Source organism: Mixophyes fleayi, chromosome 1, assembly GCF_038048845.1.
Source record: "Mixophyes fleayi isolate aMixFle1 chromosome 1, aMixFle1.hap1, whole genome shotgun sequence".
Taxonomy (NCBI): Eukaryota; Metazoa; Chordata; class Amphibia; order Anura; family Limnodynastidae; genus Mixophyes; species Mixophyes fleayi.
The window spans coordinates 317,611,343-317,636,333 of record NC_134402.1 but is presented as its reverse complement, the minus strand read 5'-3'; the positions used below and the strand labels follow the sequence as shown (position 1 = coordinate 317,636,333).

The window sequence follows — 24,991 nt, the reverse complement described above, 5'->3', positions numbered from 1 at the left end:
ACAAATCAGTCTAAATTGAATGCTACAGAACATTCCTATATGCCGGAATATTCATTAATTAGATATAATCAGATATAAAGTATGTCTTACATGATATGCTGAAAGTTAACATATAGCCACCTATGTGCATTAATTGGTTGCTGTGCATGTGCCATAGGATGTTTAGCTTGTTGCTGAATACAAACATTAAAAACATTGGTTGGGCGAGGGGAGGGGAGGGGAGGGCCACTATGGGTGTATTAGCCTAGGGTGGCCAGAATCCTTAATAAGACCCTGGTCAGCAGTGGAGTAACTTCACAAATGATCTCAAAGCGCACTTGACGTGAATGTTTATTGTATGGGGTTACACACAATTACAGCACTCAATCTTTCACTCACCTATCACACAGGTTATAAATTTGCTGAATAGCCACCAAACATTGCTATTACACCCATACACACCTATGATCTGTCACCACCTATAGAATAAGGGCAAGAGGAACCCAATATACTATCATAACTGGTACTGCTCCTTATTTCACACAGGCTTGCAATGTACACAAATCTTCTTTATAAAAAGCTAATGGATTTGTTAGAGTATCAAGGACAAAACTTATTACATTTTAGATTTATAACACAAAAGGAACAAGGCATTTGGCTATAATTAAAAATAGAGAACATATGACAAGTGACAAACAAAAAACAATGCAATAGTACATTTGGAAAAACAAATGGGAAAGAGAATAAAACTTTGCCTGGGGCAAAGCAGAATGCAATGGACAGTCCTTTAAGTAGAGTGAGCCCCAAGAACTGACCATCATAGTGCTTGAGAGGGCAATTTAAGCAGGTTGAACTGTGTGGGTCGTTCAGAGGGGCAATGTATATGCTAATGTAGGGGAGAAAACATCTCCTAGGTGTCAAATATCGCTTGTCCAAAAATAACCCAAAAGTTTTGACCTTCCATAACTTTTCTCAGACATATCCTAGAAACATAACTCCACTTCAATTAAACAGTCATAACCTCCGGCACATTTACATATCAAATATGATGGAATTACAACAATATTAATTATTCCAAAAGATATGCGTTTACTGTGGTTTTCCTCTTCAGTTGGTATCTATACTTCACAACCCTTGTGCGGTTTCTGCCCCTAAGTACAGAGTGGAAAACTAATATCCCAATATATGAAACATGATGGCATGCTCTTTGAAGTTAATATTTCTTATATACCTGCATAATCACCCTTAATCTTTTGCACGGTTCTCACCTAGAAATTACTCTATTTTTAAAATGCCTTAATTAGATAGTCTACTCTAAGCAGGAAAACTACATGTAGGATTTGTGATCTGCATATGTTAAATTAACTTCCTGAAAGAATGTCTACTTAACATAAATTACCTCCCACTGACTAACTGACCAAATGCTTTCAAATACTTGTATCTGAGGGGAAATATAAATTATTTCTATTTATCTGTTCAATATTTTATTTAGGCCCTCACGTCATCACTGAAGCAAATCTCTGTGAAAGTTTTCAAACAAACAGATACATGCTATAGCACTGCATTTTCTCTGTAGAAAAGCAAACATTTGTATTAATTGTGGTCTTAAAGTATTTTTAGAAGCAAATACAGTCGAAAGCATGGTGTTTAATTTTTGAAAAATATGGAGGAAATTTAAGTTTGGATTATAGGAAGTGCATGGTGGAAAATAGTCGGATTATCATTCAATTAAACTCACTGTACCTATAATGCCAGATTGAAGAAACAGTAGAGAAAATAATTAAAAGCAGACATATCTTATAGCCTGAATTAGAAAATGTCAGATTAATGAAGGCTTCAGAGTTATAGGGAGTCATAGCAAGATGAAAATATACCCAGGGGATGTATACAGTCAATGATATGGCAGATCCCACACCGGAGTCCCCTGGGACATTGAAAATTTTTGTCTGTTTATACTGGAACCAAGGGTGAAATATCAAAGGCAGTGTCTTAAGTATTGAAAAGATTCCAAATTAATATTTATATTGTTGATACTTTAATATTTCCTGTGTCAACAGTATTTCTTATGGAGATCTTAACCCCAGAGACTGATTAATAAGGTATAGGATTCAGCATCTAGTACTGGTTGTAGGTGTCACAAGCTTGAAGAAATAATTTTATGCTGCACAATAGATACACTATGTAAAGTGGTATTTTTCCACTGGGTTACAATTCTCGGTGGCTATTGAAGACAAGTTCATCCCTATTGCTAACTTGCCCCCGTTGGCTCCCAGTGACTCACTCCCACTCAGTGATCAGTCTGAACAAATTGAGAGAAATACATAATAATAGAGCATAAAACCTATCTCCTCTTCCATCTCCTCTTATACCTCTCTGGCATAATTAAGGCTTCACACCAAGGAATCAATGTATCAAGCGGAGAGTTTTCCGGTGGGTTTGAAAAACCAATCAGATTCTAGCTGTCATTTATTTAGTACATTCTACAAAATGATAGCTAGAATCCGATTGGTTGCTATAGGCAACATCTCCACTTTTAAAACCCGCCAAAAAACTCTCAGCGCGATACATTTACCCCCAGGTCTTATTACATCCCCATTCACGCACTGGCTTAAAGCCAACATTATATTCATAAATGACTTAACCAAGCTGGGTATAATCCAAATCTGCAGGATCCATACAATCTCTCCAATGGTCTTCTATCAATATTTGCAGAGAAGGCATTTTTACCAAGCATCTTCTGATCGATTCCTTAGACAATAGTGCTTGGAGGAAGTTACTGGTCTAGAGGAGATTCTCTTATTAAAGGGTCTCATTTGTTTTTACTATTCAATGCTTATTTCTAATATGACCCAAATACACCCCCCATGAATCTAAATGAGACAAATGGTGTGAAGTTTCAACATCCATCAATAAAACTTGAATGAACTTCTACACCATTGGTACTTAAAATCTAGTTCCAGTTTGAGTGAATAAAATATTTCCAAATGCTTCTCCCCTTTGCTGGAGATATTGGCAAGAACTATATTCATTCATACACAAATGGGGTTCATTAATTTCAACTGATGTAGTCAAATGTGACATATGTGGGTGTGCACTAGATTGTTACACAAGGGAGACACATTACTGGGTTTCAATAGTTTGCAGACCCCGTATACTGTGCTTCAGTTACAGAACACCCTGATATCATAAGTAATGTCTATGTCTATGTTGATAGAGGCCAAAGAGGCAACTACCACTGGATTTGACAGTAATTGCTGTTTTAGCCATAGAAAAATTAAAGCTGTGGCAAGATATAGACTATTTAATTTTCTAATCGAATTGAAATAATTAGAGATGTTCACTGACCCCCGTGATCTGGATCTGGATCAATTTCGTGTTTTGGTTTGGCAAAACCGCGTTCGTGCGTTTTGGTTCCCGATTTTTTTCCCCCCTAAAATCCCATAATTTGGCTCTTTTTAATCCCGACATTATTATCAACCTCAATAAGATTAATTTCCAATAATGTCCAGTCAATTTTTGTCAAGTGACAAGAATACTGCTACCCCTCCTGTTTCTGTATGAGCAATGGCACTGAGCAATGTCATTGGAGAGTGACTAGAACACTGCTACCCCTGTTTCTGTGTGAGCAATGGCGCTGGATCTCCTGAGGAGGGAGGTACTTATGGAATCCAAAACCCACGATATCCGACACTGCAACAATGACGTTTTGCCTAGATTCAGATCCCAGGACGTGCGAAAGTAACGAGCCGGCTCGCAAGCTTACTCGGATCCCCTAAGTTCGGGTGGGCTCTGTTTTCAGAAAACCAAGCCTTAGCATCTGGAAAACTAATACAAAACATATGGCGACAGTTGTGCTACCATGTGAAAGAGAAATTAAAATGTAATCAGATGGTGTAAAGATGTTTTATGTTCTTGATAAAGGATACAGCTATAGTGGAGTTTCCACCACTTCTGTCGCCCTCTGTTCTTAATCCATCTCTAATTCTTCTTCTACCTCTGCCCATCTCACACTGATCTTCTCGTCCAGACTCTTTTTGAATCTTTATGGGCATTTTTTTCTCTTTCCACCTGCCTTTGTCTCCCCCTTCCCACCTCTCTTTCACTCCTCCCGCTGTCTCACACACTTTCTCCTTACTTGTCTCTCCATCGCGGTCTGTCTGTTTAAATCTGCTTCTTCTCATGTCAGAAGTTAGTGGAACTGTCCAGACAGATCAAAAATTATAGCAGGTATTCCACATGGAATATTTTTGGGCAAATTCCGCTGGATAACTGCAAAATTCCACAGCGAAAATTAGATGATTATTCCACAGAATAGTTTGAAAATGTTCCTAGACTCTAGTAGAAAATGTATCTGGAATACACTTTAGGAGGAGAACACCTTCAATGCCCTCTACATCCTTTGAATCTCATTTAAAAAATAAATAAATAAAATTGTATAAATTAGCACATTTGCACAAAAATAGGCACATTGCCTCACAAAGTGCTTTTTTGCTCTCTTAAATGACCTGTAGGGACTTTGAAAAAGGGCAAAAAATACATCTCTAAAAGGATCATATCAAATGGCCCGTTTCTTTTTAAAAAAGTGTGTAGGAAAGGTATCCATTAACTCACCAGCTAGCCACTTTTAAATGATTAGGAACAAAAAGTCTACAGTTTATACCCTATAACTAGCTATACTGCCATTGCACTGAGAGCAGACAATTCTTTGTGACATGAACCCATGGTGTCAAATGTGTGGCAAAGGGATGGTGTCCTATGTCCTTTCTAACAAGCGTCATCTTAGTTTAAAAATTAGCTAATGTTGGATCTCTCTTCTGGTTTGAGGTCTGGTGAATGCATTGCACGGAAATCACTGATGTACTGTATGTGGAACCATTCCAGAACTTCGCCAGCCATTTCTGAAAAATTCCATTGGAAAATGGGTACACTGCTGCCATGAAAGGATTTTCTTAATGGCAGGGATGTTCAAATACCATGCGACATGCAATGGTTGCTTCATCCAATGCTTACCACAAACACAAATCATACCATGATACTGCCATCAATTGCATTTTTTTGAGACTTGCCAAGATGGACTAATTGACTCATGCAGTTATCACTATTAATTGACAAATATTATTATCTCTCAGTGCCTGCCTTGGCAGCCATACTGGTTAGATGCTTATTTTAGTAGCTCTCAAGTACAAGCTTGGAAAACCACTTGACATCAGGTTATCCTTACCCACAATACAGCTTAGTCCACCAGTATTGGGCTCTACAGCACACCTGATCGAATCTGAGACCCATGTCACCGCAATCGCAGGCCCTATTCCAAACTCTCTGCTTGCAACCTAGAGAGATCTCAACACAGGCCAGACAAACTTATAGGCAAACAAATCCCCTGAAAATGGAAATTTCCCTGGAACATTGTATTTTGGGGACCCTACTTTGGCTCTCTCCTAGGCCCTCGGACTTGTCTGTACCTACCTAGCCAGAGATGGGCTCCCTGCTGAAACCGGAGATGAACTGCGCTCTAAACAGGTGACAAAGCTGCATTATTTTGGCACCCTCACCATCCACTACCTCAAGCTGGGACAATCTCGGAATCTGTACCAGATGTCTCAGTAGCTGCTAAGCTAACCTAGCCTACATACACCCAATACTGATAGATCACCAATGTCACCTACCTGCTTACTAATGGGCCGAGCTAATAATTGTCAACCACCAGACACACAGCGAGTGTATCCCTGGCAGTGAGCTCCCAGGTATAAGTCCTTAACCAAGGTGTTAGGGGTATATCATTGCACTATACTGATCGGCCATTCACTCTACAAAGGGATAGATTTAAGGATCTGAAACAACAATAGCCTCTTCTATGTTGCCACTTATATTGTCCAGGCATCCGCCTAAAAAGACAGAGCCCTTAATCACAGGTGGGGCCACAAAGTTTCTAATACTGTGACTGTCCACTTCTACATTTTTTATTCTATCAACTTTCAAAGTACTACAAACATTTTCTGCACACTGTGTGACATTAGTTTATATCTGTTGAGACAGACACAATAATTTTTTTTACACACATTTAAAGTCTGTTAAATTTCCGACTGTTTAAATTCTGCCATCTATTGGTGAAAGTTTCACACCCTGACCACTTTCGTAATGATAATATAAATCGTGGTAACATCAGTGGATTCTTGGCCTTATGATCATTAAAAGGCAGTAACAATTTATAGGAACCTTTTTGCAACCACCGCTCTTTACCGTATCTTACTCTAGAGAGGAGACTTTCACTGGACTAGACGCTGTGACCATCCCGCAGACGTGACACTGCCAATATTTTCACTAAACCTATAAGGAAGACCAATCAAAGGAATCTAGTCACTTTCCCCCTCTGATTCAGATCAAGAAGAGACCAAATTAGGAAACATCAAAGATACTATTCAATCTGAAGTGTGGCGAGTCAAACAAGAAAAAAAAAAAAAAAAAAAAAAAAAGATACTTATTGCAAAGTTTACACAAGAACTTGTCACTTTGGGTACCAGGACAGCTGAATTGGAACAAAAGGTTGATGACATATGCCACTTCGAATAATTTGTTGAATCCTAACAGAGGGAAGTTCGTGCAGGGATGTAATCTTTTACAGATCAAATGGGAAGATCTGGAAAATAGATCACTGTGTTATAACATTTGCATGCAAAACATTCCTGAAAACACTGAGACCCTTCCTAAATACTTGGAAGAACTATTTCTTTCCATTTCTTGGTGATACATGAGGGTCAATCCCACAAGATCAAAAAAAAGGAACAAGGACTGGCCTTGGTCTTGCTTCAACATCTTCTACCTTCACAACCCCACTGAACTCTGCAATACCGTCGAGACTGTAGGTCATCTGGTCCCATAGTTGAAGGAACTCCATTCAGTCCCTGTGTCAACTATCTGACATTTGTAATACAATATTATTACTCTGTCTGATTTGTTTGGGCTCTTGTTGTCTCCTCTATGGGTAGATTATGCCTTTGCTGACCAGAATAACTTAAAGTAAAGCAGGTGCTAGCTTTGTCCCTCTTTGCACCTGTGAGCTATTTCATTGTAACATTGTAATCTTTTTATTATAGTTATCGTTGCTGTACTTTGCCACTTCTCGCTTTGAGGTGGGGCTAAGATATATTGGTAATTTCACAATGACTCAAGACATTGTGATTGCCGACAGTCAAAATGTCGACATTGAATCAGCAATGCCAGCGGGTGCTAAATTGGGGGACAAGGCAGACACAATCTTAGCTCGCAAATAAATGAACAAACACACGTGATGGAATTATATCCAATAAAAAGGCATCAAATCAAAACATATTATGCCACTCTTTATAATTTACACTTGCCTTCTTCACCCACAGATCACTCTACAATAGCACAAAAAAACAAAAACAAAAAAACAAAACAAAATTAGACTTCTTACACACCTGTGCTTTTCAGATGCACAAGCAACTGTCTTAAACAAAGAAATCACAGAGGAAGAAATCCAGCAGACACGTTAGAATGCAGCGTCCTACTATAAAAAAAAAAAAAAAAAAAAGGCCCTGTTGCCTATGCTCTTATCCTTGTTCAACGCTTTTTTAAGGGGCAAGAAATTTGAGAGACACCACCAGAGCAGATATCAATGTTATTCCAAACGATGGCTTTGACCCCAGTCTATGTGCCAACTATAGGACAATATTGCTCTTGAATGAGGATCTGAAGCAGTTTGCCAAGTTGCTAGCGAACAGACTTCTAATATTTCAGCATTGATGCACCCAAATCAAGTGGGCTTAATTCTGTGCCGTCAAGTGGCAGACACCAGGAAAGCAATAAACTTAATCTTTGCAGCCAATGAACAATTGAGTCCTGCTCTGGTTGGGTCTCTAGATGCTGAAAAGACATTTAACAGAGTTTTCCTGCCTTTTATCAGATTCACACTTAAGGAAATGTGTTTCCAGGGACGCTTCTTATGTGGCATTGCATCACTCTACCACAATCCGACTGCCTCATAACTTGCTAATGGAGAAGCCTCTATGCCCTTCCTTACTGCAAATGGTAACAGGCAAGGCTGCTCCTTGTACCCACTCCCCTCCTCTTTGACCTCAGTATGGAACCATTGGTGTCTAGAATTCACAAAAATCCTAAATGTTATGGGCATACAAGCTAACACACAAGAATTTAAATTATCCATGCATGTGGATGATGTTCGATTGACACCAATGAACCCAGGCACCTCATTATCTTTTCTATGTACTGAACGCCGCACATATGGAGAACTTTACAATTTTAAAATTAACACAACAAATCCGAAATCCTTTCTTTCAACCTACTCTACATACACAAAAGTTACTCAATCAACACTACAACTTTAGGTGGCAAATCAGATAAAATTAAGTACCTGGACACTATACCCAGCACTAGGATGCAAATTTCCCACCTTTTATTAAACCATTAAAGAAAGACTTTAATAACTGGGATATACCATTTATCTTGTGGATAGGGAGAATAGCAGCAATTAAAATGAACATATTACTTAGAATTCTATATTTATTCCAAAAACTCCCGATTTAGGTCCCTTCCTCTGCACTGAAAATGTTAACGCCAAATCATTAGATTTGTCTGGTCAGGTAAGAGGCAAAAGAGTACGACTCTGTACCTTATACAGGCGAACATCAGAGTGGTAAAAAACAGAAGTATGCAATGAGTATATAAATATATATATATATATATATATATATATATATATATATATATATATATATATATATATACACATACACACACTGTAACAGAAGACAGGCAGGGCGCCTCAATGTGTATTACCACTTGTATAGTATAGATGGATATATCATGCGTACCATAAGGTATTGGTAGGTCGTCTAATCAGAGAAGGAGGATCCTCTTCATAAATTGTTCCTCCCAGTAGGTGAAATAATGGACAATGCAGAAAACAGAATATAACATAGAGTAGTATTGTCAGGATGTGTAATCACACCACCTGTGGAATATACACCACCTATGGGACTTCCTTATCGTGCAGAAACACATATGCCCAAAAATCAACAATTATGATATATAGGACACCCGTGTGTACCAGCCCAAAAAAGGGTATAAAAATATAAACTGCGTACCAGATGGTCTCTTCAAATTGGCACAAAATCAATCCTTAGGAGGATCAGTTGTATAGTCCCTCTCTTCAAATCTCAGTCATTGGCAGCAATAATGACAAGAAAGGAGGTGTAAAAAGTACAATAGCGCTTTATTAAAAAATAAATATATGCACTTACATCAAGGAGTGCAGATAGATGTTAAAGGTAGTAGGCTCAACGCGTTTCGTCCCGGTAAAACGGGACTTCATCAGGAGCAGGAGAACAGCAGACAACCTACCAATACCTTATGGTACGCATGATATTATATCCATCTATACTATACAAGTGGTAATACAGATTGAGGCGCCCTGCCTGTCTTCTGTTACAATGTCTTCATTTCCGGATTAACCATCTGGCTACAGGATATCGTGGCTGCCGCTCACACTTGAGCTATTTATACATCTGGAACTTTTCTGCTGCTTATTATACTACAATATTGTGACTACGTTGTGGTTGTGAGCGCCATTTTATATATCTGTTTGTTTATATATATATATATATATATACACACATATATATATATATACATATACACACACACATATATACGTGTACAATGGACAAAAATATGACTTGCAAGGTAAAAGTGTATTTAAATCAGCAAAAAAGGAGTTTCTGGCCAGAAAGTAAATAAACTCGAGTGAATCAAAAAAAAAATTAAGATAACATGGAAAAATAAAAACAAAGTAACAACTGTAACTAAATTAATGTTCACTTGGTATGTATGGAAAACCCAAAAAGGGCTATATTTTAAGCCACTATTAAAAAATATGTATAGGAATCAATAAAAATTGTAAACGCATCAATCTTTCAGAATGAAGATGCTGATATTATTTACCTCTTGCGGCAAAGGCAGTTTTAAAGATGTTTCCAGCAAAGTCCCAGTAAGCTTCCTGAGTTGGAGAGTATATGTAGAAGGAGTATCTTCGCTCCATAGAATAAATATCCAAAATGGGTATCCAGCCGCACTTGCATCAGAAGCGTGTAGATGACCGGGACTATTAAATGTCACATGACAACCACATCATGTGATTTCGATATCTGGAAACAGTGTAAAGGGCTGCGAGTGCGGCTGGATATCTATTTTGGATAAACTCTAGAGTTTATTTGCTTTCTGGCCAGAAGCTCATTTTTTCATATACCCTTCTACACCGTTCCTCTCCAGACACACCTAAAATGTACAGGTGCATTGGTGGGCCATATTCTTAACGCAGCAAAATGTGTTTTGTCGCCGCTAATTTGAAACAAACTAAAAACGACTCAGCTGTGAGCGGTGATTAACAAGATCTGGCAGATAGTGTTTTTAAAACATAATGAGAATAATAGACGACCACATGGGCCCCCCCCATAAAGTCTACTAAATAAAGGGAGATAACAGAACCAACCTAGATTCCCCATCTCCTGCACTCCCTTACGAACATGCCCCCTTACATCCCCCCCATACAAATTTAATACATTCTTAAGGCTACCACAACATTTGACACTTAATGGTTTGATTTTATCACACTGTATTGTACTGTGTATTATACTACTGATTTACAAAGTGTATTCCCCCTCCAAACCCTACCTTTTTCTCATTGTGTACTCCCCCATAAAATTGAAAAATTTGGGAAAACAATTGCAATAAAATGAATAAGAAGAATACAATTAATAATAATATTTCCTGTTAGTAAAAAAACACTGCAAAACATATAATAGTAAACATCTGACACTGATATAGTTATCCCCTAATATATATTGGAAAAAATATAAATATATACACCCACACACACACTATATGGACAAAAGTAGTCGGACACTTGACCATTACACAAACAGGGACTGTAATGATATTGTATTCAAATAAATATACTTTAATATGGAGTTGGTCCCCCTTTTGCAGCGATAACAGCTTCCACTCTTCTTGGAAGGCTTTCCACAAGATGCTGGAGTGTTTTTGTGGGAATTTGTACCCATTCATTCTGTAGAGCATATACGAGGTCAGACACTGATGTTAGACGAAAAGGCCTTGCTCGCAATCTCCGTTACAGTTCATGCCAAAGGTGTTTGATGGGGTTGAGGTCAGATCTCTGTGCGAGTCAGTCAAGTTCTTCCACACCAAAATCATCAAACCATATCTTTGTAGTCCTTGCTTTGTGCACTGGGGTACAGTCATGTTGGAATAGAAAAGTACCTTCCCCAAACTGTTACCACAAAGCTGAAAGCATTGTCCAAAATGACTTGGTATGCTGAAGCATTAAGATTGCCCTTCACTGGAGATAAAGGGCCTAGCCTAAACCCTTAAAAAAACAGCCCCATACCATTATCCCTCTTCCAAACTTCACAGTTGACATAATGCAGCCAGACAGGTAACGTTCTCCTGGCATCTGTCAAACCCAGACTCGCTCATCTGACTGCCAAACAGAGAAATGTGATTCATCACTCCACAGAACACGTTTCCACTGCTCCACAGTCTAGTGTCGGGGTGCTTTACACCACTCCATCTGACGCTTGTCTTGGTGGTGTGCGGCTTGCACAGCCATGGAAACCCATTCCATTAAGTTCCAGATGCAGTTTTTGTGCTTACATTAATGCCAGTGGGAGTTCGGAACTCTTCAGCTATGGAATCAAGAGATTGTTGGCGACTATTGCACACAATGCGCCTTAGCAGCCATTGACCCAGCTCTGTGATTTTACGTGGCCTTCTGCTTTGTGGCTGAATTGCAGTTGTTCCTAAGCTCTTCCACTTTCTAATAATATCACTTACAGTTGACCGTGAAATATCCAGCAGGGATGAAATTTCATAAACCGTCTTATTGCAAATGTGGGATCCTATCACAGTACCACGCTTGAAGTCGCTGAGCTCTTCAGAACGACCCAATTTGTATTACAAATGTTTGCAAATGGAGACTGCTTGGCTAGATGTATGATTTTACAGACCACTGGCTACTGGTCTGATTGAAACACCTCAATTCAATAATTAACAGGTGTGGCCAAATACTTTTGTCCATATAGTGTATGTTCTATTGCAATGAATTATTTTTTGTTCTAGTGAAAACAGTTGATAGCAATTGTAAGATAACAACTCATGATGTTTACCTTTGTAGCATTAATACCAAGTTTCTGAAGGGCCGCTGACACTTTTTTCTGCCTTGCTTTAATAGATGATCTTTCCCCTTCTGATCTGTTAAGTGCATGAGGAACTTCTGTATTCCTTAAAAATGAGAATATAACAATAATAATTAAAGATGTAAAATAGATTATTGCTGGTAAGTTACTTCTATACATGTCAATGTAGCACAGTCTAGTTGGATAATCAGTTGTGTATGTGTAACCATTTGCTTTGCTTCCAGGTCGTTTTTATGATACAGCAGCATTCACAAATTAGTATATTATTTAGTCTTATACCTATTTTAGTCCCTTAAAGGATCCTAATAAATCAGCAGTCTCTCAATGTGATACTATAGCAATATGTAAAGCACCTTTTGTTAAGCCAACAAATTCTAGAATTGCAAATAATTTTCCCTGTCCAGTCTGCTTTTCTTTCCTTTCAGTGTCTCCCTTTTTTCCTAAGCTTCCTGCTGTGAGACCTGTTACACAACATGAAAACTTATCAGAAGACAACTTGAACACTGATGTTCCCCTTCTCTATAAACAAGAAGTGCAGAGCACGCACAGTTAGGGTGTTAATAATATAATGTTGGGGCTGGTTGATCTAATGAAGGCTATTAGTTAAATGGGAATGCTATTAATTTAATGTCTGAGCTGGTTTGGGGAACAGGGCCATTTATTAAATGTGAAAGAACCACATACTTACCAACTTTCTGCAGCTCGCTTCCGGGAGCCTGCCACTGGAGGTGGGCGTGAGGTGGCGGGGCGCTAAATATTGCGTCATTTTGAACCCGCCCCCTGTGACGTAATGACGCAAATGCATCATTTGACAGCGGGGGGGGGGGGGGGGGGCAAACGCCGCGATTCACTGGGAATCGCGGCGTTTTGGACCTAATTCTGCCCACTAGGAAGTGGGCAGAATTCGGGAGATTGCCACACTCTCCCGGGAGTCCGTGAGACTCCCTCAAAATGCGTGAGTCTCCCCGGGATGTTGGTAAGTATGAAGAACCAGCAGCACGTAGTAGAACTGAAAGAACAGGTAGAGAAGAGACTGTCTTCAAACTGACCCAATTACACATAAAAATAAATAATATCCAGCTAAACCAAACAAACAAACACACCCTCCCCAAAAGCGAGCATGCTTATTTGTGAACCTTTGTGTCTCATTGTTGCATACTTTCAGTTCATACTTACCCAGAAGGATCACATGTCTCATGCAGGATTTTTTCTGCTGCAAAATAAGTGACAGCATTTACTAGTACTGTGTTAAGTAGCACATGCTATAGTAATTATAGATGAGCAAAAAGTTTCAAAACTGTTCTGTGGAATATGTGCCTTATTGTGTATTTGGGAGCAAAATGTATTACCTTTCTCTCATATAATTTGGTCTTAAGAGTTTTGCGTTGAATTCACCTATCATTTTTGTTTCTACCCTGAATTCTCCCTTGTTATACTCCTATCACACTACAGGGCAGAATTAAAAAAAGTGACGTACAATGGGGGAAAGCAAACAACATCATGTAGTCCAAAGAACCAACAACATGCATGTAACAAACATATTACAAAGTAGGGCAGCCCAGCTGCCAGTACGACGAGTTGCATAGTACGGGGGGGGGGGGGGGGATGGGAGAGAGTGCAGAGCAAGTAGCATTTTGGTGTGAAGCAAGCAAATGCCAAGGAGGAAGGGCTGAAGACGCTGATTGAGGACACCAGGTGGAAGGTGCTAGGCATAGGTGCGCAGGTGGATAGGATGATGAAACCAGGAAAAACATAAGAAATTGTTGTGAGTGCTTACAATAGTGGGGAAGGGCAGACTCAAGTGGGTGACACACAAGTGATGGTTCATTGTAAGGGGAGGCAGTAGAGGATGAGCTGGGAGGAGAGATAATGAGATGTGTTTTAAGTGTGTGTTTGAAGCCTTGGAGACTAGTGAATATGCTGATTGGGTGTGAAAGGGAAGCCAAAAGATTCCCCATCACAGGAGAAATCTTAGAGGCGGGAGTGTGAAGAGGTAATAAGTGGGAGCTGAGACAGTGAAGGTTTTAGATGTTGGGGGGGGGGGGAGAGGGGGGCAAGGGTGAGGGCAAAATAATCAAGGCTAGAGATAATGAGAATGGATGAGAGATTTGGTTGCATCCAGGATGAGGAAGGGGCTGATCCTGGAGATGTTAAGCAGGTGGAGTTTGTAGGATTGGGAGAGGTTCTGAATGTGGTTCCTGTAGGATAGGGAGAAGTCAAGATGACACCCAGGCAGCAAGCTTGTGGAACAGAGGAGAGGGTTGTTTTGTCAACATATAGGGAGAGGAGTGGAGAGGCAGGGGAGGGAAGAGGATGAGTTTGGTCTTCTACATATTAAGTTTGGGAAAGTGCTGAGTCATGCAAGAAGAAATAGCAGGAAGCCAACTGAAGACATGGGAAAGGTGGAGGTAAATTTGGGTATCATTAGAGAGTGGTATTGGAGGCCAAAAGGAGCCGTTTAGCAAGTGACGAATTGTACAGGGAGAAAAGAAGAGGGCAAAGAATGAACCCTTGGGGGAAGCCAACAGGTACAGGGTGAGGAGTTGAGGTGGAGTCAGGTATAGCAGTTGGTAAGGAAAGAAATAAACCAGGAAAGAATAGTGTCACAGACCCATGGAATGGAGGGTTTGCAGGAGAAGAGAGTGGTCTATGGTGTTGAAGCCCGCAAACAGGTCCGAAAGGATAAGTAGGAAGAAATAACTCTTAGTTTGGGACTTTGGCAAGGGCAGGTTCAGTAAAGTGGAAGGAGCAAAAACCAGATTGAAGCAATTTGATGAGAAAAAGGTGGTGAAGAGGTTCTAGACAAGCTGATTGAAAAGCTTGGAGGTAAAGAGAGGAGAGAAATTGGCCTGTAGTTTGAGCGGGAAGTAGGGTAATTTTTTGAGAATGGATGAGGCCAGGGCATTCTTAAATGATGTGGGTTGCCATAGGAGTGAGATAGGTTGAAGGGGTGTGAACAAGTAGGGGATAAGGTCAAAGAGGCAAGTGAAGGGGGGCGGGAGGAGAGAAGGATTAAGATTTCATACCCAGAGATGGGAATAACGAGGACAGGGTGGGTAGGCAGCAGAGGCAGGGTGAGGAAAGAGGAACCTGGTGGGAGAGTATGCCATGATGAATGGACTATTTTGGAGGTGAAGTGGGTGGAGAAGTCAAGGGCAGAGATGGAGGGAGGGGGAGAGGGGAGCAGAGGCGGGAGTTAAAAAGTGGCAATGGGAGTCAGGACTGGAAAAGATTTTAAGTAGGACTGTTTGGAGAGGAACAGGGCAGAGCTGTAGGAAGAGAGAATTAATTTGAAGTGGAGGAAGTCAGTGTGAGAGAGTGATTTGTTACAGTGGCACTTGGCATGCAGGAATACTTTTGTAGGTAGCAGGTCATTACGGAATGCTAGGGTTGTGGCGAGGGCTGAAGGCTAAGCGTGACAGCTGGTGCAGCAGAGTCCATGGCAGAGGTAAGGGTGCAGATGTAGAGGGAGACAGCCTGGTCAGTGCAGATAAAGGTAGAAATGGTGGAGAGAAGCAAGTCCAGTGAGGAGCAAACAGTAGATTCAAGGACTTCAAGGTTGTGTGTAGAAATCTGAGATAGCACAGAGGTGGGAAAAGATGAGGACTAGGGAGTGGCCGCTACAGTGGAAGGGAGAGGAGGTCCATTGTGAGAGACCAAATGGGGATGAGAGGGTGATAAGTTAAGAGAGGGATGTTAATGTTACCCAGGATTAGGCAGGGGAGTTCAGTGGAGAAGCCAGGCGGTGAAGTTATCTAGGAACTGGGATACAGGAACAGGGGCCAGTAAAGAAAGATGTGAATGTAAACTGGGTGGAAAAGGCAAATGGAATGAAACTTGAAGGAGGAGAAGGAAAAGAGGGCACAAGGGGAATGACCTGGAAGGTGTAGGGGGGTGGGGAGTTAGAGCACCCACACTGTCACCTTGGCAGTCCCCAGGTCTAGGGGTGTGGAAGAGGGAAAAGCCCCTGATAGAGAGTAACAGAATATGTGGTGTCGAATGGGAAGTGTCAGGTTTTAGTGATGGTGAGGAGGTTGATGGTGCTGGAGTTGAAGAAATCATGGCTAGAGTCCAATTTGTAACAGACAGATCTGTTGTTCCAAACAGACAGGAGAGGGGAAAGCGTCACCAAAATAGTAGTATGGGCTCATTACTGCTAATGGAGGAGACCAAAAAGCATGGCTTCTGCCCACACAAGCAGAAACCAGCGTCAGGGTATGCTAGGCTGGGCCAGTCATACTATAACAGGAAAGTGCACAGGCGTAGAAAAACTGCACTTATAGCAGCCACAGATTCCATCCTGAAAAACCAGGGCTATGAGACCTGTTACTCCTTTTCAACTCCCATAGATTGTATGCTTGCGAGCAGGGCCCTCTTACCTCTCTGTATGTATTACCCACTATTGTCTTATAAATGTTTGTTCCCAATTGTAAAGCGTTGATGTTGACACCACAGATATGTCATCCACAGTTTACACTCATCTCATTGAAGTCTAAGCATTCTCCTGAAAAACACATTGCTTGGATGTTTTTGTGTTAGCCAGGTCTCTAGAAGTCAATGGGTAGATTTTATTAGCTGCAATTATACTCAATGGGAATGTAAATTGTAGAGGCTCTTTATAGAAGAATTATCAAGTGTCTCTACATGACAAATCCAGAGATTCCAACACCATGAGGCATGTCGCCTTGGAAACAAAGTGTTTTGAAAGACGAAGCGGATTCTATTGTTTCTGTGACAGCATGGGTTAATAAAGCGTTCTGTAGCATCTATAAGGCATAAACCACTGAGCATCATAGCTTATTTGATGGGTGATAGCAGTGCTTGCTTACTTCAAATGGTTCTGAGGTATCGTGAGTGTATTATTAATCAAATGTATTTTTATACTGCACAATTAAAAGTAATTGATTTGGTGCCAGAATTCTTTGAATAAAATAATTGCCGCACACAATGAGGCACTGAGAGAAATGTCCCAGTTACAGGAAAATATGATTGACAAAAACTTAAAAAAATAAATAAAATTAAGTAGTAGTAAATTAAGCAACAATCACAAACAGAGGGGGTTACTTATTTAGGCTGTTAATAACATATATGCACAAATGTGTTGTCAGCTATAACAACTAATCCAATTAACGGTGTCTTTTGAAGCACGGAAAATAAAAGCTAACTTTCTTCTTGCAATGGGTTATATAACAAAGTGTTAAACAGAGTGTGTCATATTAAATAAGAACAAACGTGTAATGCTCTGTATTTTTAAAATTACTTCAAATAAACGGGCACTCACCTCACTGGTCTCCATAGGAAATAAGGATCTGTTACTGTTTCTCAGAGGTATAAATAACGTAGCTATAAGAAAAAAAAGTTATTTAAAGCATGTAAAATCCAGTAACACTACAACGGATCACTTTCAGTCTATCTGTACATGAAAGGCATGCTGCAGGACGTTAAGAACTTGCCAGGTGTTTGGCTTAATGATGTGTGTTCAGGTTGTAAAATTTATAGTGCTTCTCTTCTGTTTTATAATGGAGATCATTAGTCTTTGAAACCACCCACATGTTGTAAGCTTAAATGTCCAATGCACCTTTTTAGAATCATCAAGCTTATCAGGTTGGACTATGGAGCTGCAATAAAATGGATTTGGATGTTTCATGCTGAATATATGGGATTGCTAAACACCACAGTTAAGTGTTTTAATACTAGCAGTTAGTTGAGGAAACCATTGAGAAAAATAGTTTTCAATGTCATTGAAGTGAAGAGATTTTATTACAACAGGCTTGTATGGTGCTATTTATTTACTATTTGGGCTAGATTTTAATGTACAACTTAGTGAAATAAGAATGTCATGTACTCACCTTCTAGTACCAGAGCCTGCTCTTTACACAGTTCCCTAATGGCCTGAGTCATTAAGGAGAGGAAAGCATTATAAAGGAGAAACTTTGCACCTGGGCAAAACCATGTTGCATTGGAGGGGGAGTACGTTTTTTAATGTGAGGACAGATTTATAATTGGGATAGGGCATGTCCTAGAACAACTTTAAATTTTAGTCAAAAAATAAAGCTATGAAGTATTAATTTGTAACATTAAAAAGCAGCCAGTTTTTTGCTTATGTGCAAAATAATAAACTAATTTGCACCCCTTGCAATGTAAGTTAGCTCTCCTTAATGACTCAGGCCCTATCTGTTACTGTCCACACTTATGCTCTCTTTTTATTTCCAAAACACTCACAGCAAAGCAGATCAAAAAGACAGAAGAATACCATATTGATTTAGTTAATTAATAATGTGGGATTTGTGTGAGCATTTATTTCAATAAAAAATTAAAAGATGCAGTATCTTTGTTTTTATTTCTTTTTAATATTAGGTACGTTTGTGTAACTACATTTTACAACATTCCCTGATAGCATTTCAAATTCTACAAGGGCCAGTATACCCAAGCAGTTAAGGGCTTCCAGTGTTTGCTGGAACGTGTAGTTACACAAATGTACTTAATATTGTAAACACTTTATCACATTACCCTGATAACATTTGCCCACATGTGCCAGGAGGAGGCCCAGTGCAATTCACAGGGATGGATTATTTTAGTGGGGTGTATATTTTTGAGGGCTTAAGTCACATAGGACGATCCCATTATGACAAAGGGATTCCACTATGCTGGTCTCTTTTTCATAGTGTGTCCGTCTGACATTGTCTGTGTTAGGAACCCCTCCAGCCAGTACAGCAAAACCCGGAGTCTGCTCTGAAGTCTGGTGTTCACTGTTGCCCCTAGTGGTGGGGACAGATTTGGCTGCAGACAATAGAGGGTCGAGAGATGTGTACCGGCTAAGGAGATCCCAGGAATAGAGTGTTCCGGCAGACAGTAGCGTGGGGTCCGGGCCAGAATCGGGCCGGCAGTAGACAACGTATTCCGAGAACAAACCAGGGTCAGGGGTCACAGGCACAGGTTCAGGATCCAGGGACAGGCGTAAGATCATAGTTACTAGCAGAGAATTAGAATCCGGGTACAGGCAATAAATCAGGGTCAGAAGCACAGGTTCAGAATCCAGGAACAGGCAAAGGTCATACACGGTAAATCAATCACAGGTTAAACACCACAGATAGGAACAGGAGCAGGCAGCAGAACTGAACAGAACGCTATAACCGGCAGTGAGGCTCAGTCCTCACTGCCTTAAATAATACCAACAGCCAATCAGGACAAAGCCTTGACAGTAGCCCCAGAAGCTGACTAAGTAATGATGGCAGTAGGGACCAATGAGACCTAGTGCGCCCAGGTTGCACTAATGAGTAAGGCTGCAGCCTAATTAAAATCAGCCAAGGATGGCTGTGTCTGAATAGCCCTGCGCGTGCGCCCGACTGCTTGACAGTTGGCCGGGCGTGGCGGCAGGGAGCCTGAAGCGTCCTGGTTGTTGCCTAGGCAACCGGGACGCTGGAACCGGAAGTGATGCCCCGGTCGTCATGGAGACGGCTGGGACGTCACAAGCAATGCAGGAAGAGTCGCGGCGGCAGCGGGCACCGCCGCGACTGCTGACAGTCTGGTAGGGTTACCAACTTTGCAAGGAACCCATGTTGTTTGTCCCCCTTCATTAGCTAGCACTGGTGCTGGTTAATTATTTTAGGGGGGCATTTTTCTTTACACCATGCCTAAAGGATTTGTATGAGCTATATGCCTCCTAAGAAGTGTATCTGGAGATGCTGCCTATTCTAAATAGGTTTCATCTCAAGTGGGCTTGATATACTTAGCTGTGCATGTATTGTAAGTAACTTGCACTTGCATGCCTTCCATATGCCTCACTGAGTGTAGGAAGCCAAAGTGCAAGTTGGGTTTCAATTAAAGTTAGAGAAATCCGGCGGTAAACATCTTAAATTAAACTGAAATGTAATGACTAAATTACTTTATTAACATAATTCAGTAACTTTTTTATACACTACTTTACATGTAGAAATTTTAACAATGGAGTATAATGAATAAATAACTATATTATCAATCACTATATTAAAGGAACTAAAGAATTTCTTTATACACTACAATATATGTACAACTTCTTCCTTTGAAGTTATATTGCTGGGCATGGTCTCCATAAGATGTGCTGATATATGTGACTGCAAATAACTATCACAGTTTCCAAACAACCCAGCAGGTCACATGATCCAGGTCACCCAGCAGGTGCACAAGGAGAGTTCACTAACTGTCACAGTTTCCAGAGCAACCAGCAGATGCACAGGTGTATTGCCAACTGTCACATTTTCCAGAGGACAATGGTAATGCATTGTTGTAAATGGAGGGGTGGAAGTTTTGTGAAATAACTCCGAATTGATGCAACCAATTACAACCCCAATAATTGTTCGCAAATCTACAGACCAAGACCTTTAATTGGTATATGATGGGCTCTGTTCTGACAACGGCATCATAGAAATAAGTTACTCATAAAAGTCCTGATTATGCTATTAATATATAGCTTCTGCTTTGTTTCTACTGTGCATGCAAACATAACACTCCTGCTGAATAAATATTTCATAGTGTCCACGCTGATGAAAGACTGATGGGCTGCCCACCTATTAAGAATTTTTTTGTTGCGTTTTTGGTCAGCTTGCGGTTTGAGATATTTCACATCTTACAACCACCTTTTTTAATGGTGTTTTTTCCAATGGGTTTTCTGGAGGTATGTCAAACCTCTGCTTCATAAATTTCATGCTTTTTTTTCCTATCAGGTATAAAATCAGCGATGTGTATAACTGAATAACTTTAAATAACTGTTATTTTCTGGTGTTTTTTCAGCATTTTTGCCTTTAGTAAATCTAGTGGTTTCAAAACAGCCAATAAAATGTCGGTTTCACGAAACTACACCTTAGTAAATGTCCCCCTATGTGTTGGATGTATGTTTTACTGTATCATCATCGTTTATTTATATGGCACCACAGATTTAGTAGCACCTGACATATGCAACATACATGAAAAGAGTGAGCATTGAAACAGGTACATGAGTACAATTGAGCTGAATAATATATGCATGTATACAATTAACAGAACAAATTGCATGGCATACATAAAAAATATAGCATCAGACATGACAATGGACAGCATACATGAGACTTGAGGTAGAGAGAACCTTGCCCGTGATAGATGGACAGCATACATGAGACTTGAGGTAGAGAAAACCCTGCCCGTGATAGCTTACATTCTAGAGGGGGCGATGAGAGAGACAGTAGGACCAAGTGGGGCAACTTACTTTAAAGTATGGACCTTTGTGAAGAGACATAGTGAACATAGAAAGCATAGATCAGTGAAGTAGACATACATTGTGGCAGGGCACTAAGGCACCTTTGAGTGGGTAGAAGATAGTTGTTGATTAAAAAGAAAGATACTGGATGTGTTGTTGTTGCAGGCGGGTTGAAGACTAGTGTGATTGGAGGAGGCTTGCAGGGAACGATAAGCGTACTTACACCCACATACGCCTACACCTAAGCACAATAAAACTTTGCAAATATTTGTTTTCATAGGGATAAACGCATTTGATACTAGGCTTTATATTATACAGCAGATATAACCTTCCTTCTCGTGTACGAATTAAATTATTTCTTTTTTTAAAATATGCACTAAAGATCCAATGAAGAAAGCTCCCAAACAGCTTCAGAGGTGAATCTGCAATCAGCCTATCAGAAACGGTTAGCTAATGCTGGCGACAGGGGCGGACTGGGAACTTAAAGTGGCCCTGGAAAAAATTATTGAAGTGGCCTCATGTCGGCGGGACCAAAATAACTGTAGGTGGGGCCAACACAAAAGTAGGCGGGATTTAGAACTACAGGAATTTGGTTGTAGTAACATTTAGGAAAACCTAGATGTGATGACTTTACACACAGTGGGTCATCTCTAAAGCCATGCAGGGCAAATGTATAGTATACTATAGGTAGCCCCCTCTTAGTATAGTATAGTATAGGTAGCCCCCCAATAGTATAGTATAGGTAGCCCCCCTTAGTATAGTATAGTATAGGTTGCCCCCCTTAGTATAGTATAGTATAGGTAGCCCCCCTTAGTATAGTATAGTATAGGTAACCCACCTTAGTATAGTATAGGTAGCTCCCCTTAGTATAGTATAGGCAGCCATCCCTTAGTATAGTATAGGCAGCCCCCCTTAGTATAGCATAGTATAGGTAGTCCCCCTTAGTATAGTATAGGACCCCCCCTTAGTATAGTATACTAAGCCCCCCTCACTTACCTTCAGTTGCTCTGAGCAGCGTCTCTTCTCACATCAGGCAGACAGGAAGTGAAGTCAGACTTCCTGTCTGCCGAACAGCACCGTGGGAGCCTAGCAATTGGCTGCCTGTTGCTGCCCACTGAACACCAATATTTTAGATTGCTTTCCTGTACGTGCCTCCCCCCGCCGCATCCAAACGCGCCCCCCCCGGGAAAATCTGAGGTGGCCTCCAGGTGGCCTCGTTAGGCCATCGGCCTACCGGGAAACTTCCCTGTAAAGTCTATGGCCAATCCGCCCCTAGCTGGCGATCGTCATCAATATCAGAATGTATTTGCACCAGCCCTTGGGCTGTTGGACAAAAGCATAACAAGCTGTAAAAAGGCGAATCTGCAACTATGTTCAGGTCTGCATTGGCTCGCAATTCTGCAAAAACACCCTTACTGTACTCAGCCTATGTTAAAATTAGAGATGGGCGGGCTCGGTTCCCCGAGAACCGAACCCACCCGAACTTCACCTATCCGAGTACCGAGCTGAGCATGCTCGGTACTCTCCCGCCCATTCGGATTCGAAATCGAGGCAAAACGTTATTGTGACGTCGTCGGATCTCAGAGCTCGGTTCTCGCGATATTTGAAATGCATAAATACCCGCCTCCACAGCAATCCATCGCCATTTGACAGAGGGTGAGAGCAGGGTTAGGTCGCAGGCAGCATTAGAGCAGGGACAGAGCAATTATTGTATACCTTATTCTTTCAATTATTATTGAAATTCTTATAGCAATTGTTATAGCAGGAAGAGAGGAGGATAGAGGAGGCACTTTTTGGAAAATTGTGTCCCATATTCCCCAGTGTGAAACAATAATTTTTCTGGCTGCAAAAAGTCTTATCTAGTAGCACTATCTATTGAATATTTTGCACTACAAGTGCTTTGGGGTGTCTCATATTCCCCAGTGTGAAACAATAATTTTTCTGGCGGTTGATTGTATAAGTCCTGCACCAGAGGCAGCAGTGTGGCACCATTGGCAGCAGTTCTGGCACGTGAGGTTCTGGCACCAATTTGCACTTTCCAAATACAAGCAGGGATGACGGATGAATTGATAGTCTGTGATGATGATGTACACACTGATGAGGATGATGCTGAAGATGATGATGATAACATCTTTTTAAAACTTTCTATATAAGTGTAGGGTGCAATCTACCCCCAAATAGGAAAGGGACTTGGGGCATTTCTATATCACGTACAGTCTTGAAAGGCTGCTGTTTTGTCAATTTCACGATAAGGGTAGGATGTCATACATAGACAGACACCAAACTGCCTTTGTCCATTTCTATTTATATTCTACAGTCTAGACCGGCTGAATTGTTTTTTATTTTACTACTAGTGGAGAGGGGGTCTGATACAGACTGACACCAAACTGCCCTTGTCCATTTCTATTTATATTCTACTGTCTATACCAGCTGAATTGTTTTTTATTTTACTACTAGTGGAAAGGGGTCTGATGCAGACAGAAACCAAACTGCCTTTGTCCATTTCTTTTTATATTGTTCAGTCTATGCAGGCTGCTTTTTTTTATTTAACTACAAGTGGAGGGGGGGGGCTCATAAACAGCCACCAAACTACCTTTGTCCATTTTGTTTTATATTGTACAGTCTATGCAGGCTGCTTCTTTTCTATTTAACTACAAGTGGAGGGGGGTAGGCTATACAGACAGACACCAAACTCCCTTTGTCCATTTCTATTTTTATTTTACAGTCTATACCGGCTGTTTTTTTCTATTTTACTACAAGTGGAGGGGGGGGGGGCTGATGCAGACAGAAACCAAACTGCCTTTGTCCATCTCTTTTTATATTTAACTATAAGTGTAGGGCGTAATGTACACCCAAAGACGATGGCTGCATTGCCAACAGGCTAAGGTGGGGAGGAAGACAATCTGGTTTGTGTGCAGAATTACGGACGGCCTACCAGGAATTAAACTGTTTTTTTCTTAATTTATTAGCTTTAGAATTACCTTACTTATCCAAAAAACAGGTGGAGCACTAAATTAGGTTAATTTTGGCCAAAAAAAATAGATTTTTAAACAAAATTGCAAGACAAAACCAAACAAAAATGAAACAAAAACACGCAAGGGCGGTTTAGCCAAAACCAAAACCAAAACCTGAAGGTAATCCAGATCCAAAACCAAAACCAAAACCAAAACACGGCGGTCAGTGAGCATCTCTAGTTAAAATGTTTTTTCCTCTCCCATCACACCTCATCGGGCGCAAACAAACAAACACAAGTGTGGATGCATGCAACAATGAGCTTTGAGCACTAATGCAGGTAGCACTTTTTTGGCTGAAGAAAAAGCAATATTTTTATTTTGTTTTTAAACAGTCATTACTTTTTCTGCCTGCACTATATTGTCCAATTATTCAGTAGTCCAAAACCACCATCACTGCAGGTTGTCAAAAACAGAGACAGCCCAAAAGCAGACTGTACTGTGAAGGCAATTTTGCAAAGTGCAAATCGTTTGCTGCATGAAACAAAAGCAGCTTTGGGCCCTCAGTGCGCCTCCATTTTTGCAAGTGAGCTTGAAAG

General features: G+C 40.6%; 1 protein-coding gene across 1 annotated transcript in view; it reads right to left on the bottom strand.

Annotated features, from left to right (window-relative positions):
• Positions 1–24,991, bottom strand: part of LOC142152885 (cytosolic phospholipase A2 gamma-like) — a 208,483-nt gene that overhangs the window by 59,781 nt on the left and 123,711 nt on the right. The window contains exons 6-8 of the mRNA XM_075210016.1: positions 17,502–17,573; positions 13,407–13,440; positions 12,201–12,315 (exon numbers count right to left, since the gene is read on the bottom strand). Of these exons, the coding sequence (XP_075066117.1) occupies positions 12,201–12,315; positions 13,407–13,440; positions 17,502–17,573 (221 nt within the window). The remainder of the gene's footprint in view (positions 1–12,200; positions 12,316–13,406; positions 13,441–17,501; positions 17,574–24,991) is intronic.